The sequence below is a fragment of the Grampus griseus genome (assembly GCF_964374135.1).
Source record: "Grampus griseus genome assembly, chromosome: 19".
Classification (NCBI taxonomy): Eukaryota; Metazoa; Chordata; class Mammalia; order Artiodactyla; family Delphinidae; genus Grampus; species Grampus griseus.
Window position 1 is genome coordinate 17,264,671 of NC_139013.1, and position 17,525 is coordinate 17,282,195.

Genomic DNA, 17,525 nt, shown 5'->3' on the forward strand with positions numbered 1-17,525 from the left:
GTTGTGGGGTGGTGTGTCTGTGGGGTGTTTGGGGTGTGTGTGTGTGTGTGTGTGGTGTAGGGTTGTGGGGTGGTGTGTCTGTGGGGTGTTTGGGGTGTGTGTGTGTGTGTGTGTGTGTGTGTGTGTGGTGTAGGGTTGTGGGGTGGTGTGTCTGTGGGGTGTTTGGGGTGTACTTTTTCACAGTCACTGCCCCCACCCCATACACACAGCTGGGTCACAGGACAAAGGCTGCCTCAGCCAGCCTGACGGCCTGGCCCCGGCTCCCCCGTCTTTAGGGAAGGCGCCCCGGGCACTGATGAGGGGTGCAGGCCTTCCTGAGGAGGGCCAAGGGAATTCCTTTGGCTCTGACCCCAGGCGGTTTGCGGGGAGCCTGACCCCGGTCAGCCTGAGGCCTGGCGAGGCGTTTGGCCCCTCTCCCCGGCCTCTGCTGCCCACGGGCCTCCTCTCCATCACCTCTGCTCTCCTCACCGGCCTCTCTGGGAAGTGCTGCCTCGCCGCCCAGGTTCAGGCGCCTGCATAGCTTTGGAGAGCCCTGCTTTTCTCTAACAAGCTAATAGAGCCTTGACATGGTTGCCGACTTCCTTCTGGGGCAAGTGCGGGGTGCCGGGCGGTGAGCCGGAGGAGAGGCCGCTGCGTTGTACGTGGCTGCGGGCAGCTCCGGCCGCTGGAGATGGATGGTGACGGCTGTGATTTGGCCCTGTTACTTATTCATTAGCCCCAGCTTGCCAGCTAGACCTGCGCTTGGAAATTTCATTTCCTAGAGGGCTCCACCGTGTCTGCACCGTGGGCATTAATTGAGAGTCTCCTTCTCACAGGAGGGCCCGCGCGGGGTGTGGGCACTCGCTGCGCCTGCCCTGACCCTGAGTTCTGGGAAAGGCCTCCCCTGTCGCATGCTGGGCCCAGCTGCCTGTGAACGAGGCCTGCGTGGGCCGGGTTCCCAGACACTGGCTCCTTCTTGAAGACACAAACCCTTTTGAGTGGCACCCTCCCTCCTCTCTCCTGCCAGAGCTGCCCCTTCCTTTTGAAGGGAAGAGTTTCTGGGGTAGGGTCGGCTTCCCTACTGACCCATCCTCTCCCATCCAGTTGCTTCTACTTGGATCTCCCACACGACGGGGTCTGGCATGAGCTGCCCTGCTGGACCCTAAACTGCAGTCAGGGCTCCATGCAGCCCTCTGTGAGGCTGCTGTGGGCCCGGCACTCCAGCCAGCTCTGTAGGGCTCACAGGCACATGCCACTCCTCCTCCTGCCCCTCTGCTGGCTGGCTTGACGTGGTGGCATGGCACCCTTACCTCTTAGGGTGACATTTAAATGATTTTTACTATAATTGGCCCCCAAACAAGAAAAATAAGTACTATTCAAACTTAATTATCTCTGCCCTTTAGAAGAAAAAATGACACGCAAAGTGCCGGAAAAGATGCTCCCCGCTTTTCGGGTTGTATCTGTCAAATTGTTATTCTTGCTGAGAACCAGGCCTGTGGCTAGTTGGGCGATCTGGGGCCCTTGAGGCCCAGTGTGCGTCGACGTGGGCAAAGGGCATTTGGTGAAGCTGGCCCCTGGGCTCACTTGCTCCTGGACTTTGGGATGGCTTCAGCCGGCTCCCCCATGGGCTGGCTGGCCCTTGCCACTCCTTGGCTCCCGTGGCAGGTGAAGTGGCTCGTGGCTGGTAGGTGAGGGGTGGACAGGCAAGCGCACAGCCCTGGGGCCGCCCACAGATCACAGCTGCCTCGTGTTCTCCTCTCCTTTTCCCCCTCGTCCCCCCACCTCCTCTGGTTCCACCTTGTCAAGACGTTGACCTCAGGCTGAATACACGGAGATGTTCCCAGGTCTGAAGCCTCCTGGGTCTCTGCTGAGTCCTGACCGCCAAGACTCCCAGGTAGGGCAGGCAGGAGCACGTTTCCTGAGGTGTCCTTTGGCAAGACAGCTTGGGAGAGTTCGTGTCCCCGACGGGAGGTGAGGTGAAAGGCCAGTGTCCAGGCTAATGGCCGAGACGCCCCTCTGTAGAGACCATTGAGGCTGGTCTCGAAAGCACGTCCTTGGCTCTTCCTGAATATTTTGGGGGTTTGCCTTTGATGCCTGTCACAGCTGGAGGGGATGAAGTGACTGGGGACCAGGGGTGAATTGGGGAGCTGCCGAGAATTCAGGCATCTGTCCTGAGCGGGGACTGGAGCCGGGGCAGTCAGCGTGAATGTGGTGATGACACCGGTGGCCCTGCCTCTTGCCTTTCTGGCACGTGCTTTTGTGAATGGCTGCAGGGTCAGCTGTGCTGAGGGTGTCGGTGCTTGGTAGCAAAGGGTCAGCGAGCTCTTTGCAGTAAGCCCTGGAGCCGGGACCTCCAGCATCCAGGCAAGGTGCTTGTCATCAGTTCCTGCCCCACGTGGCTGCTACAGGCAGTGCTAATGGAGGCACAGCCTTTGGCCCTTTAACTTTGAGTCCCATCTCAATCGCAGAAGCTAATGCAATTGGATCGTGCAGAGTTAATTACCAGCGGGAGCTTGATACCCAGTGCCCGCTTCAGAGAAGCCAAGAGGGCAGTAAAGCAAAAAGGGTTCGGGGCACCAGGCCGCCGGTCTTAGCGGACCACTGTCTCCCCGGCCTGGCTCGCTGCCTACGGCTGTGAGCTCCCTGCTGCTGACCCCCAAGGCCACCCATCCGTCCCTGGTTTGTGCTCTGTGTTTCCGGGCCACAGTCCGGCCTGGGACGCCTGTTGGGGCAGAGAGGAAAACGGCGCAGGGCTCAGAGAGGGGAGTGGGAATCTGTTCCCTGGGTAGCGGTGCTGGTTGATCAGTGGTGTTGCAGAGGCACGTGGAGCTTGCTTTTAGAGGGGTCATTTCCGAGTCCCAAAGTGCTCTCCCTCCCTGTCCCCTACGGGCCTCCCCAGGTACACCGTCCTTGGCACCTCCACCTGCCTGTCGTCTGCTCACCCTTGAGAGCCCAGGAAGCACAATCTGAAAACCATCTGCTACTTCCTCTGAGGCTTCTTTCAGATCTGACACTTGGTGACTAGAATATCATGCAATCACAGGCAGGATGGGAGTGAATCCCCCATGCTGATGTGGTGCCCAGGCGTGGGACGGGGTGTGTGTGTGTGTGTGTGTGTGTGTGTGTGTCTGTGTGTGTGTGTCTGTGTGTGTGTGTGCATCTTGGACATCCTTCCTCCAGGCGGCTAGAGCTCCTGATGTGAGCTCTGTCACCAGCAGTGACATTGACTCATCTGCCTACCAAGAGGCTGTGGGGGTGGGGATGGTGCTCGCTGGACCCACCAGCCCTGCTCAGTGCAGCCGTGACCAGGAGCCCTTTGTGAGGCGGGCAAGGGCTACCCAGCCTCCTCCGCCCTGCGTCTTTGTCTTCTCACTGGCTGATTTTTCAGGGACGATGAGTAAGCTTGAATGTTTCTCATCACAGTGAGTAATACTGTTACTGGCTTCTTTAAAATGTTAACTTTTAAACTTTTCTTTAAAAGAGGCTCTGTGGGGGCCTGGGAGGCAGCTAATTTCATGCCCCGAAGCGTGGGTGGGCTGGCTGGCTGCCCGGCGTGGGTGGGCTCTCATTGGTAGTAGAGGGAGGTTTGTCCTCAGCTGCTGGCCCCAGGCGGCCGGGGTCACGAGCTCGCAGGAGGAGCAGAGGTTGGCTGGGGGAGGGGGGAGGGATGCAGGTGGGGTTCAGCAGTCACTCTGGCCCAGTGTCCTTTGCCCTCCAAGCCTGTGTTGGGCAGACCGGCTCGGTGCCAGGTGCCGGCTGGGGCAGGGATGAGCCCGGGGCTTCTTGGCCTGAGCTCAGAAGGCAGCCTGGACCCAGCTGCGGCCAAACCCTGACGCTGGCGTTTCCTGTGCTTCTTTTTGAGGATCCACTCCAAGGAGCACTTCAAGCAGAAGTACGCCGTGGACGACGTCCAGTACACAGACGAGGTCAGTAGTGGCCGACTCCTCCCCTTGCAACAGCCTGGCTGGACATCGCGGGACAGCACGGTCCAGCCACCAGCCCCTTCAGCAGTGCCCTTGTTTGGAGAGAGCAGGCAAGAAACATGCCTCTCAGACCTCCCTGGGAGGCCCCTGCTTCGCTGGGGCAGTGCCCGACCTGGTCGCCGGTGTCTTACACCTTGGATGTGGCCGCTGAGCTGCTCGGAGGAAGGGTGTCTCTGTGAAGGTCTGATTAGGCTTGGATGGGCCTTCGCGCGTTGGGAGGCCCTTCCCACAGGCCCTCACCAGCTGTAGGTGCCGCTGTCAGAAGAGCCCCAGACAGCGAGAGGCCTGCGGGATGGGGTGGGCTTGGAGGACCCCTGGCTTTAATCCTCTTCCCAGCATGATTGCCCAGTGGCATGTGGCCTGGGTGTGTATGTGACTATCTTCCTGGGGCTATCAATCTGTCCCCCAATCCAGGCAGTCAAAAGGGGCTGCCCCTGGGCTTCCCTGGTGGCGCAGTGGTTGAGGGTCTGCCTGCCGATGCAGGGGACACGGGTTCGTGCCCCGGTCTGGGGAGATCCCACATGCCGTGGAGCGGCTGGGCCTGTGAGCCATGGCCGCTGAGCCTGCGTGTCCGGAGCCTATGCTCCGCAACGGGAGAGGCCACAGCAGTGAGAGGCCCACGTACCGCAAAAAAAAAAAAAAGGGGGCTGCCCCTGACTTCCACTGCTGTTAGGGCCAGGCCGTGGCAAAGGTGAGAGCACAGCCATGTGCCCCCCTCGTCTCCTTGGGGGACCAAGTCCCCCTGATACTGCACCACTGCCAGGCGCACAGGAGGCCTCTGCTTGTCCCTGGGTGCTGTCATAAGCCCCATCCTCTGTGCAGATCGGTGCTGGGTAGAACAGCAACACCCCGAGGTGAGTGCCCGCCGCCCGAGGTGCAGCCCTGGCCTGGCAGGACCGGCTGCACGGAGCCCCTCCGTGCCACATTTCCCCAGACAGAGGTCGTCATACACTAAGAGCCGGGCTGGCATTGAGTGAAGAGGCAGGAGGAGTTACTGACTGGAGGAGGGAGAGGAGGTGGGAGATGGTAGAGCTGAAAGATCAGCAATAGGAGATGCAGGGCAAGCTGCAATTTCACTCACGCCTGATGTTGATGGAATGTACTTATGCATCTTTGAAAGTTTGCAACTTGAAGGTTCATATGTAGGGGACTTACTGTACCTTGTATTTTTGAAGTGCTAGAGAGAGAGGGATGCCCATCCTTAGTTGTGATTTTGTTCTGACCCTCTCCTTTGGTGGGTGTATCCCTCCTACCTTTGTAAACTGCATCTTAACATTATTGCTCTTTGGGACCTTGACCTTCTGGGTCTCCTCGGTGTGAAACCTGGAGGGGGCAGCCTGGGATGGGCCCTGAGGCCCAGCGCCTCGAGTCAGAGCGTCTCTCTGCGGCAGCCTCCCAGCCACAGTCTGGTGTTTTTGCTTATATGACCGGGGTGGGCGGGTAGGGGGGCGGTGGCCGTGAACTCAGCTCCATTTACACAGTGATTTCTGGGGAGAAGGAGAGCCGGCCTCCAAATGAGGTAAAACAGAGGAGGTCTTGAGTGTCAGGCCAGGAAAGCCTGTCATGATAGTGTAGAATTAGAGCCCCGCAGACCAGCTCACCTGAGTCTGTATTTATGAAGCAGAATCTGAAGTGAAGGCTTCAGTGGCGGTGAGAGCACGGTGCTTTCTGCGGGGCCGCGCCGTCATCCCCGTCATCGTTAATCGGCCCTGTTGTGATGATTACTGCTGTGCATCTTATTGGAAGCGAGGGCTCCTGTGGACCGTGGGACAGGCGCTCCACTCCAGGATGGCACCTGCAGGTTCCAGCAACCTCGGCAGCTCACACAGATCCCCTCCTCCCTCCGCCCTGTCCCATGGTGGACCACAGTCTCACCCCGTCGAGAGGAATCCAAGGCTCCGAGCAGTGAAGGGCCTCGTGCACGGCTGCGTGGCCATGGAGTACCAGGGTTGGGATTTGACCCCACCAACTTTGGACCCCGGCAGCTCGCCCTCCACCTCCGCCTTTGCCCTGTCAGAAGTGAGCGGATGCTGCAGGACACGCCTCCAGAGGGGACAAGGCTCCCAAGTGCCTTTGATTTTCTGTGGCTTGAAATGGAGCCCGACTCAAGTACAGACAGCTGGGCTGGGAGGCACTCGAGGGTGCCTGGGGCTACTCCATCATGGAAAGCGACAGGAAGCCCTTTATGTTGGGGAAGGGTTCCCTGGACCAGTTCTGTGGTGCTCAGCTTGATCTAACAACCTTGGGCAGCCTTGGCCACAAATCACAGACGAGAAGCAGCTGACACTTGTCTCCTGTGAAAGAGGGCAGGAAGCCCCCACCCCAGGCCGCGGCCCGTCACTCGATACCACATGTACAGCACAGGTGTCTGATGTAGCAAACCTGGCTATCTAGTTTCCCGCCTCCTGTAGGTGATCCTGAGTTTATTGAGAAGGTAGAGTGAATGGTGGCTCCCCGAGAGGGGGGAGCTCAGGAGAACCTTGAGAGGGGCTACTAGGCATTGCCGTCAAGGTGCGGTGCGGTGGCTGGTATGCAGGGGGCGGGAGTTGGCCAGGCGGAGGGCACGTTTTGTGTTCTCCTTCATAGCACCAGGCAGATGTTGCCAGGGTCACTGGCTCGCATGTAAGAGACCTTGGTGGCAGCACAGTGATGGATGCTGCCTGCCTCTGCCTCGGTGGGTAGAGGCGTCAGGGAGTGGTGGGGTCTGCGGCGGGCCCTCTGAATGCTGTGTGGGACTGCTCGCCCCAGGTTACTAGATGCACCAGTTGTTCACGAGTAGCTGCAAATCCATGTTGTTCGTGGTCTTTCCCAATATTTAAATTTTAGAAACAAATTGAAATTTTTATTTTTAGATTTTTATTTAGCTATTTATTTTGGCTGCACCACGTGGCTTGTGGGATCCTAGTTCCCTGACTAGGGATCGAACCCGGACCCTTGGCAGTGAGAGTGCGGAGTCCCAACCACTGGACTGCCAAGGAATTACCCCCAAATTGAACATTTTAAATGCATTGCCGGCCACCAGCGTTCAGCCCTGTTTCAGACTGCCGTGAAGAAGGTTCAGTTTTAAAAGCTTTGCTTTCTGCACAGTGAAGCCCAGCTCCCGGAGCAGTGCAGGCTCTCTTGACAGCACTGGTCAAGGATTGTCCAGCCCCTTTCTCTGGATCGTCACCCTTGAAGAGTGGCCAGCAGGCCTGGTGGGAGCTTTGGGCACGAGGGTGCGTGAGGCCTCCACGGGAAGCCTCTGACTGTCCCCAGGGGAGGATCCTGGTCCACAGGGCGCTGGAGAGGTCTGTGTGTGCCGTCCACTGCGACCTGCCGGAGAGGCCAGGCTACCTGGGAAACTGATGCTGCGGCATGAAGCAAGGCAAGGCGTTTAACAGCGCTGGTTCATGAGAGCTGGTGGGTCCCCAGTGACCACTGGTCCACGGAAACGAGGCCCCGTGTGGACAGAGCCACGTCGTCCTGTGTGCGGAGCTGTAGTTCCCACCTGTGACGCATAGCTGCCTCACGTCCGTCGCCTTAATTTCGGAGGCAGGGAATCAGGGTGTGCTGACGAGAGGGTAGCACTGATTGGTCTCCACGGGGAAGGGCAGGTGCAGCGGCCTGGCTGGGGGAGGTTTTGCAGCCGCAGAGGTAACCAGGGCCCACTCAAGTGTTCACGATCAATAAAAGATGCTGCCCTGCCAGGACCAGCAGACGCCCGGCCTGCTGCGTCAGGCCGCCTCCATCCGTGTGCACATCGGGTGGCATTGAGAGGGCTGCTTTCTCCTCCGTTATCCCCAAGCAGCACGTCCTGAGTCACAGCCGAGAGAAAAACCAGCAGCCCACACGTTTGTTATCCTGCTCCCCTCTTCCAAGGACAATAGCACATACAGTCCCCAAGTGCCTACTCGTGCTCTGGTTGTGCTGCCGCAATCGACGGACCGCTCTGTGCTGATGAATATAGACCCTTCAGTCGCCGTAACAGCACACCCAGGGCCAAGTGCGGCTCTGGTTCCTTCTAATGAGCCGCCCCCTCCTCGCAGAGGGCCTGGGGCGTGCTAGCGACTCACCACGCCCTTGTGTGTGCAGCTCAGAGGCTGGGCTTCAGTCATTCTCAGAGCAGTTACTGAGCAAACGAGGAGGGTCCAGGGAGATGGAGCATTGGGCTTGTGGGTGGGAGGGTGAGTCATGTGGCCGTGAGCATCAAAACCTTGACAAAGTATGGGGCTTGTCACCCAGCAGTTTCACTGGGTCAATTTTTTTTTTTTTTTAAGGAAGTCATTTATTTTTTTAAGGAAGTAAAGACTTTATATCAGGATGCCCATCAGGGCATACTTTGTAAAGTTAATCATTAGAAATAACGTTAAGTGCCCAGTAGAGGAATGAATAAATAAACTATGCCAGATCTGTTAAGAGAATATGACACAGCCACCACTGTGCTCTCTTTTAACTATGGGCAGATTAACCCATAAGCCTTTTCACTGGTGAAATCTGGACATTTGCAGTACCAGCTTCCTGGGTGGTTCCATGAGATGAGCCTGCAGTGAGTGGCACAGGCTGTGTAATCAGGCGTTCCCTGGACGTTTACCATCCCCCGCAGTAGTGACTGGTAAAAATGGCGTGTTTGAAGAATATTTAATGACAGGAAATAAGCGAAACATGTAACTTCATATGATCCAAATGTCATTACAGATCTCTGTTTTTATGTGCAGAGATAAAAAGTCTCAGGGGATGGTTTTGTAGGTGTATTTTATCTTTTTATAGTTTCGGTATCTTCCAGGTTTTCTCTGGGAGCCTCTCAGTATTAAAAAGCATGTATACATATATGTCAGAACTTATCAAAACGTGCACTTCAAATAAGGTGCGGTGTAGAGTATGTCGGTGATGACTCAGTAAAGCTGTTGAAACAACAAACAAATCCTCACCCCCGCCCTGTGTCAGGTGGGAGCGTGGGGAGGGGGCTCAGTACAGTAGGAGCTGCAGTGGCCAAGATGCAGAGCAGACTGAGGGGTAGGGCCAGGAGAGGAAGAAGGTGGTCCCACCGGGGTGGCCCGCCCCCTTGGGGTGAGGATGTCATGGCCGAGGCAGTGTGACCGGCCGGGGGGCAGTAGAGGAGGGAGTGGACCAACCCGCCGGGGGACCAGAGACCTCAGTCCTGAGCTCAAATTGAGGAAGCGGCTACGATGGGGAGAAGGCGTCCCAGGCAGAGGTGAGCCCAGGCAGAGGCATGGGGAGGTGAGCTTGCGTGGCAAGCTCGTTCAGGGGGTCGGGTGGGAAGCAGCCAGCGTGCAGGGCCCTGAGTGGGCCGTGGAGGGATGGAAAGCGAGGATGTGGGGTTGGGGGTGGCAAGTCCATGTGGTCAGGGGGATGAAGGGGGCAGGGAGGAGGGTGTCTACCCTGGGCACCAGTGCCGAAGAGATTGCCTCAGTGGGTCTTTCATGAGGGACCAGGCAGATGAACAGAGGTGCTAGCCTTGGAGGGCGAGTGGGTCTGGCTCTTAGGAGCTGGGATCTGTGTGGGGCTCGGAGCCAGGGCAGCACGTGGGGAAGCCGAGTTTAGGTTTGAGTCCCTCTCTGTTACCTGATAGCTGTGTGGCTTTCAGAAATCCCTCATTCTCTGTAAACTTCTGCCTTAAGGATGAGCTGTCAGTATTTAATAACGCTGGTACGTCCTCGCCGTCAGGCTTCACGTGGTGGCACTAAAGTGGATTTTTCTTTCTGACCTTTCAGATCGCCAGCGTCCTGACATCGCGGAGCCCCTCCGTCCTCCTCACTTTGGTAAGTGGCTGGTGTTCAGGGACCAGGCAGCGTTTGAGTACGGGGAGGGGCTTTAGGGAGCCGCTTGCCCCTGCAGAGGTCAGGGCCGTGGGGAGGATTGAAAACAAGGGTCATTGCTGATAAATAGTGACAGCTCAGTCTGAATTGCTAAACGTGTCCAGGACCACGTCCTCCATTCTCCAGTCGACCTGGGCTGTGTCCTGTCCCGAGGCCACTGTGGACGAGATGCCACGCATACTCCGAGGGTTAAAACCTGACTGGAGGATGTATTTGTGTCAGGTTGAGCTCTTGGGGTTTGTGGACGTAGAATATCAATTTGCTTCCACACTGTCTCTCCTCCGTTGTTGATAGAGAACGTATCAAAACGTGCACTTCAAATAATGTGCAGCGTAGAGTGTGTCGGTGAACACACCCTTTGCATCTGCCCATGAGGGTGCTGGGCTGTGTGGCATCAGATTTTGGACTCGGGGCACTAAATGACGGAGGGCCTGCTGCAGCCTGGGGCAGGCAGGGGTGCACGGCGCACCCTCGCAGGGCGGGGCGGGGGTGCTGAGGCTGTGAAATGGCTCCGAGGAGAAGTCTGCTTTCTTATATTCAACCTTGGGGAGCTTCAAATGTGAAGGGTATGCAGCCCTTCTACCCTCCCAAAGTGACCCTTCTCTCCTTTGTTAATTGATTTTTACCGAAATAGTTTTCCTCAGTTATTTCTGTTAGCGCTACACGTGATCTCTTTTTTCCACCCTGCAGTTTTGATGGCTGAGAAGAAACGTTATGATTGTGGTCACGGAGGGTTCAGTGTGTTTTTTGGGGGGGATACAGTTAGACATCGACCTGTAGGTCTTGAGGAAGAATTAAAAGGCGATTTAAAAGGCCTGGCCTCTCTGGGCATGGCACGTTTTCCTCTGAATCTTTTGTTTTGTCTCCGCTCCTGTCTAAGTTCCAGTTGGAGTCTCCTTACAATTAGGGAAAGGAGAGGAATGTAACACAGAGTCTCGGTGTCACGGAGAAAGGCCCCTCCTGCCCGAGTCGGGTCACACCCGCGTCTCTGGAAGGGCCGGATTTGACAGTGCTTTTCAGGACACTGTCTGTGGGGAGCGTGTGTGCACACACGTGCACAGGGAGACCAGCCAGCCTTGGGGCAGCGGGGGGATTTGTGGTTGGAGGTGGTCCCGGTCCGAGGTCTTCTCGCCCAGCCTCCACCTGTGCCCAGGCAGCCTGAGCTGGGGTCAGCAAGGTGCTTGGACGGAGGAGGCCTTGCTTTCTCTCCTTTTCAAGCTGCAGCAGAGAAAGGAGGGCTGCCCTTGTGCTGGGGCCCGGCCTGGAGTTACCTGAAAGGCGGGAAGGGATGGGTTGGCTGGGCTGAGGCGGGGGCTCCCTGTCGTCGCCCCGTGTGGCGGGTCTGCGCCCTCACGTTCCCTCTCTCTCTCCAGCGCGGCATCAACACTGACAGCGGCAGCATCTGCAGGGAGGCCTCCTTCGAGGGCATCAGCAAGTGAGTCCTGGGGCCCCGGGAACCGTCTCCTTTCATCCTCCATCAGCTCACGTCTTCACCAGCAGGCTGGCCCAGTCTACAGACTAGACACACAAACAGGAGGATGCTAAAAAGGGGTTAGATTGGGTGATTCGAGGACATGCTTAGAAAAGCAATTTGCCTAAATTCACTCCAACCTTGACTTTAAGGATCGATGCCACTTCCCTGTCAAGCTCTACTGTGAAAGCACAGGCCCGCCACTTGCTTAGGGAAGCCTGGGCAACCGTGCACACACGTGGGGCGGCTGTTTTCCTTCCAGGGACCTGCTCTGAGCTCCGTGGTCTTCGTTTTTATCATCCCCCTCCCCTCACTCCTAGCCCCTGACCTCCCCCAGCCTGGCTCGTAGCTTCCCCTTGTCCCCTGCTGCCCCAGTCCCAGGTGGCTGCCCCCTTACCTGCCCTCGCTCCCCAGCGTAGCCCCAGGCCGAGCCCCCCAGCTCTGTTTCCCCTTCTAGGCCTCCCCAGGCAGGAGGGCAGGTGTTGGGCACAGGGAGCCAGCACCTCTCCCGCCTTGCCACCCTCCTGCCCTGGCCCCTGGAGAGTGCCGCCTGCCAGCCATGCCTGTGTCCCCGGGCTGGCTGCTGCCTGGCCCTGCGGGGAGCCGTCTGTAGGACCCGAGGCTGCAGCAGATGAGCCCTTGAGGGGAGGCACCTGCTCCTTGGGGCTGCTGAGTGTGGACAGCTCGCCTGGTCTCCTGTTTCTCCGGCCCCGGCCCCTCCCCCGCCCCAGCCTGTACTCTGCGCCCCGGCATCCTCTGTCCTTGGTGGACCGAGGAAGTGCCTTGTAATCATGTATGAGCCTGAGCCGCGGGAATCTGTATGTGTGATGTGATGAGGAGGGATTATGAGCTCATAAATATGTGTCACTTCCCCCAGTGATAAGAGCGCTGGGGCATCAGGTGTGCTTCTTCTCGTCGCACGCATCTCCGCATCCTCTTGGGAGCTCCCCAGAGCAGCCTCGCCTCCCACACCAGCAGCGATTAGCCCAGCTTGTTGAGATGCTGGCCGTGGAGCCGCTGTCTTCCTCCAGGCCCTTGAGGGGAGTGGTACGGGGCACAGCTTCCTGCTGCCTGTCCTGATCCGAGCCTCCCCTCATCCCCCAGCACCGCCCGGTGCGGGGCGGCTCCTGTGCCCTGCTCACCTGCCTACACTCTGGTCCCGTGGGCTGGCCTGTGCAGTCTCGACTTGGGTCTCACTGCCTTGTGGGGAAGCCCTGAGCTAGAAGGAGGGAGCCCTGGAGGCTGCCACGCCGACCTGTTCTGTGACCTTAGCAGAACTTGCCTCTGAGCCTCAGCTCTCCCGCGGGAAGCATGGTGCTGCTCGGGCTTGCCGTGGGATGAAATGAGATCCCGCTTGTCCAGAGCCTGGCGTGGAGCTGGTGCTTAATAAACAGTTGCCCCCGAGCAAGCCCCCATCACGCCCCAGTGCCCCTCTGAGCGTCAGTTTCCCCAGCTGTGTAGTGGGCCAGCAGACTTCAGGATGTCCGACGACAAGACTCCTGGATGTCAGTGAGCTGTGGGGTCTTTCTTGCCCCACCTCCCAGCCGAGGTCTCTGCTGCAGAGAACGCCTTCTCAAGTACCCGGGGCCCAGGTTTTCTGGGGGAGCGGTGGGGGACTCCAGGGGCATCATCACTCTCTGTGAGCAGTGGAAGTTGAGGCCTTGTCCCCACTCCCCCGGGAGGAGTGCCACTGTGAACTGACCTCTCCCTCCACTGAGCAGACCCCAGCCTCTGTGCCCTGCTGCTCCCTGAGTCCCCGTGGCCCCTGCCAAGAGCCCAGAGGAGCCTGTGCTTGGCCAACACCCCACCCCACCTTGGGAGTGTTTTTGGAGAGCCTTAACTTTGCACACTCTCCCGGCTGGCCCTCTCCAACCCATGGTCCAGTGCAGACGGGGGCTGGCTGTGAGCTGCTCCCCAGGCCCCTCGCTGCTGGGCTGAGCACCTGCCCCCATGCTGGGGGGATTTGTTTCCACACCCATGTGGCAGGCTGAGTTTTCTGACTTGGCTGAAGTATCGCAGGTGAGAGCCCTCCCTGCCTTGGGGTCCCCCGGCCCCTCTGTGGTACTGCCTCCCCTCCTGTCCCCTCACACCTGCTCTGGGCCTTATATCCCACTGTGGCACCCTTTGTGTAGCTCTGCCCTTAGGGGTTGCTCCATTTGGGTACCGCCCCCCCATCAGCACCCTGCGGCGCACTGTGGCCACTGACCTCGGGCCCCCTGCCAGCGCCTTCCCTGCAGAAAGTCGTGTCTGTATTCCTGGGGTCTGGGTGCAGCTCAGCCCCCTGTCTCCCAGCCACCCCAGCTCTGCCACTTTTCGGACCCTGCGCCAGGCTGGAGAGGCCCTTGTCCTCCAGAGCCGCTGCGGCTCAGTGACCGCATTCACCTGCCAGCTGTGAGCACCTCCCGCTGTTTGCAGGGATAATAATAGCCTGTTTCCTATGCAAGATGAATCTTGCCGTCGTCCTACTTTCTAATACTCACTCAGCTGCTTCTATCCTCGGCCGCTTCTCACTGCCCTAATGAAGCGCCTTATTCCTGGAATTTTTGCTTTTGACCCTTTTGAACTTCTCTGCAACACCTCCCATCTTGGATCCTTCGCTGACCTGGTCTGGCAGAAGTTCAGGTTTTGGCCTCTCGGTTTGTCCTGATGGGCCGCCCCAGGCCACCTTTATCCCTTGGCCTGGGGGCAGGAGGGAGCTTGTGATGGAACAGTGGCCTCACCTGTCCACCCAGCTGTGACCTCTCCAGACGTGGCTCCTCAGGGTCGGCTGCCTTGGGCCTGTCACCTCGGTGGGACTGTGGCTTTGGTCCTGGGAGCCCTCAGACCTCCCTTGGCCTTCCCATATCAGGGCCAGGCCGCCTGCTGCCCACGGCAGGGGGTGTGCCAGGTGTCACAGTGGTGGGGTCGCAGGGGACTGGGAGCAGGGAGGCAGAGGCGGGGTGGGGCGGTAGACATGCACTGGGATCTCCCCATGGCCAGGGGCCCCTGGGCTCACCAAGGGGTGTGGCCTCGTCCTCCCTGGGGAGCCAGGGTGTGATTATGCTGGGGTGAAGGGAGCAGGTGGGGACAGTCTGTAGGCCTCGTGCTGAGTTTGACTCCAGCCCCGGCCACAGCTCCCTGTACGGCGGGATTGGCACCCGGACAGCTCCCAGGGAAGGGGTGGAAGGAGCAGGGCCTGTGGTGGGCTCCGGCCAGAGGACAGGGTCAGGTGCTCGTCGCCAGGTGCTGGACTTGAGAGCAGGTTTTCCTCAGACAGACAGACGGACAGACCCTGGCTGTGAAGGGAAAGAGATTATCTGTGGGGGGCCAGGTGGCCTATGGGCCGCCTTCTTGGCCTGAGGCAGTTCCGTCCAAGGCAGGCAGACTGCCCAGGAGCCCTGGGTGGGGGCAGCGAGTAGAGAGCGCTCTGTTTCACGCCGTTGTCTGACGGAGAAATATGGTCGCTGTTTTACATTAGCTGGTTATTCAGGATAAGCACATTTCTTATCTTGTGGCATTTACTTAAATTGCCTTGCATATTTGACGATGATTGGTTACAAATTAATTCCATTTAAATAAGCAGTTAAGTATGAAATTGCTGAATTTGGGGGTTATTAATGCAGGAATATTAATGTTCAGGGATGTGAATTTTCAAACCCAAGAAGTAGAGGGACATTATTAAAACTCGACAGTTACAATAAAATGCCAGTCTGTGGTGTGGGGACCAGTGGCTTTCTGGTTACTGTTAACTTATGTATCAAGTTAACAGTTTGGATTGAGGTTCTGATTATGGCTCATGGAATCTCCGAGTCTCCTGAGGAGACGAGAACCCGCCCCAGCCCCCAGTGTGGGTGGAGTGGGGGCCTTCTGGGACCTGTTCTCCATCTTCCAGTTAGAAACTGCGGGGAGGAGCCCGGGGGCTGGAGCAGGGCTGGCTGGGCTCACCTACTCACTGTCTATCACCCAGCCCACAGCTAGAGCCCACCAGGGAGGTACCCTCAGCTCCCAGGACATTGCCCACCTTCATGGGCTCTGGTGGGCTTTGTTGTTGTTTTTACACAATTATTACATGCTCGGCATAGAAAGCTCTAACTAGCACAGAGGCGAAAGCAAGGAATGTTCAAATTTCGTTACCTAAGTTAAACCACTGACATGGCCGTGAATGTCTTTTGGACTCTTATGTGTGTGTCTGAGGGTGTTTCTCTGTCTGAATGTGCATTTGTGTGAGTCTGTGTGTTTCTGTTTGTGTGTATATTTGGGTGTTAGTCCATGTTTATGCCTTTGTGTGTGTGTGTGCATGTATTTGCCTGTGTCCATGAATATACATCTGTGTGTGTCTGCCTGCGCCTCTTTTCTAAGCGTATGCCTGTCTCTGTGTGTGTCTGTGTGTTTGCATCTTTGTCTTTGTGCCTAGTCACCTTGCTGTTTGTGTGTGTGTGTGCATGTGTGTGTATGTACGTATGTTTTGTAACGTGAGATTTTACTGGCGTGATTGGCTTTTGAGGAGATAGGCCATTGCTTTTCCTAGCGTCAAAGTGATATTTGGCAGAATGGGAGACGGTCTATATTGCCGTCTTTATTTATGTCATCTCCTGCTCTGTTCTTCACTCTGAGCCAGGTTGGCTCTCTGTGATCTCTTTGATATTTCACAAGTAGGGCTTGATTCTACAACACTTTGGTAGACTTTGAATTTAGTAGTCTTATTTTTATAGTTAGGGATCCCGAAAGCTTTGAAGATCTGGAATCCTTTCAGCCTGCTAATACCTCCTTCCCTCTCCTCGTCCTTGCCCCTCCTTCAGCCAGAAGTGGGGGTACCAGCTGCACAACGACAGCATTAGATAGGTGTTTTCAAACATCCATCAGTGAGGCCATGGAGGATTCCTGGTGGGTCACAATCCTGTATGCCCTGTGTGATATCCTGGCTTGAGATAGAGCAGGGCTCAGAATCCTGAGGATTGAAGGCTTCCCAAGGCTTCTCTGCTGAGGCCCATACATTGTGCTGGGCCACATGGCGCTTACCTAGCTGTCTCACTGATAGCTTGAGCTCTGAGTCACGCATGACAGAAGTGTCAGGGATGTGCCCCAACCTGATCCTTTTGTCTCCTGGGTTCCCTTTTCAGTTATGTTCATCTTATCAAAGAACTTTTGGCTTTGTAGATTTGTCTCTGTTGTATGTTTGCTTTTTATTTCATTGATCTTTTGCTTTAAAAATGTTCTAATCTCTTTAGGTTTTATTTGTTCTTTCTCTAGTTCATTGAGAAAGAAGAAAGATATTTCTGGGATGGAAGTTTATTTTTATTTATTTATTTATTTGGCTGCGTTGGGTCTTCGTTGCTGCACATGGGCTTTCTCTACTTGCGCCAAGCGGGGGCCCGCTCTTCCTTGTGGTGCATGGGCTTCTCATTGCAGTGACTTCTCTTGTTGCGGAGCACGGGCTCTAGGTGCGTGGGCTTCAGTAGTTGCAGCATGCAGGCTCAGTAGTTGCATCATGCAGGCTTTGGTAGTTGCGGCACGTGGGCCCAGTAGCTCTGTGGCATGTGGGCTCTTCCTGGACCAGGGGTCGAACCTGTGTTCCCTGCATTGGCAGGTGGATTCTTAACCACTGCGCCACCAGGGATGTCCCGGGATGGAAGTTTAGATCATTGATTTTCAATGTTCTTTTCTACTGCCTACCTTTAGAGCTATAAATTTTCCTCTAAGCACTGCTTTAGCGGCATTTCACCAGTTACGATATTTCATGGTTTTATTTTCTGATTTTATAATTTTCTCTTCTTTGAACTGTAGGTATTTAGAAGTTTATTGCTTAATTCCCAAACAATTTTGGATTTTATATTTTTCTGTTACTGATTTCTAGTTTAATTCTACTGTAATCAATGAATATTCTCTGTATTTCAACCCTTTGAAATTTGTTGAAACTTCCAACACATGATATTGTTTCATGATAAGTGTTTCATGTATACCTAGAGAGCAAGTAGTCTGCAGTTGTTGGCTGTAGTGTTCTGTATATGTCAATAAAATTAAGTCGGTTAATTGTATTGTTTGTATCTTCTGCAACTTTACTGATTTCTCTGTTTGCTTGTTCTGTCATCAGAAGAGGTATGTGAAAATCTGAAACTATGCTTGTCGATTTATCTGTTTCTCGTTTCTGTCAATTTTTATAAATCAATTTTATTAGAATAAAATTTATATACAATAAAATTCATTATGTGTATAATTCAGTAAGTTTTTAAAAACAGCTTTGTCAGAATATAATTCACATACCTTATACAACTGACCCACTTAAACTGTACAACTAAA

General features: G+C 55.9%; 1 protein-coding gene across 2 annotated transcripts in view; it reads left to right on the forward strand.

Moving 5' to 3' along the window:
* PEPD (peptidase D) overlaps positions 1 to 17,525 on the forward strand; it is a 114,835-nt gene that overhangs the window by 14,782 nt on the left and 82,528 nt on the right. For both annotated transcript variants that reach the window (XM_082676352.1, XM_082676353.1), the window contains exons 4-6: positions 3,842 to 3,905; positions 9,674 to 9,721; positions 11,152 to 11,213. In XM_082676352.1, the coding sequence (XP_082532478.1) occupies positions 3,842 to 3,905; positions 9,674 to 9,721; positions 11,152 to 11,213 (174 nt within the window). The remainder of the gene's footprint in view (positions 1 to 3,841; positions 3,906 to 9,673; positions 9,722 to 11,151; positions 11,214 to 17,525) is intronic.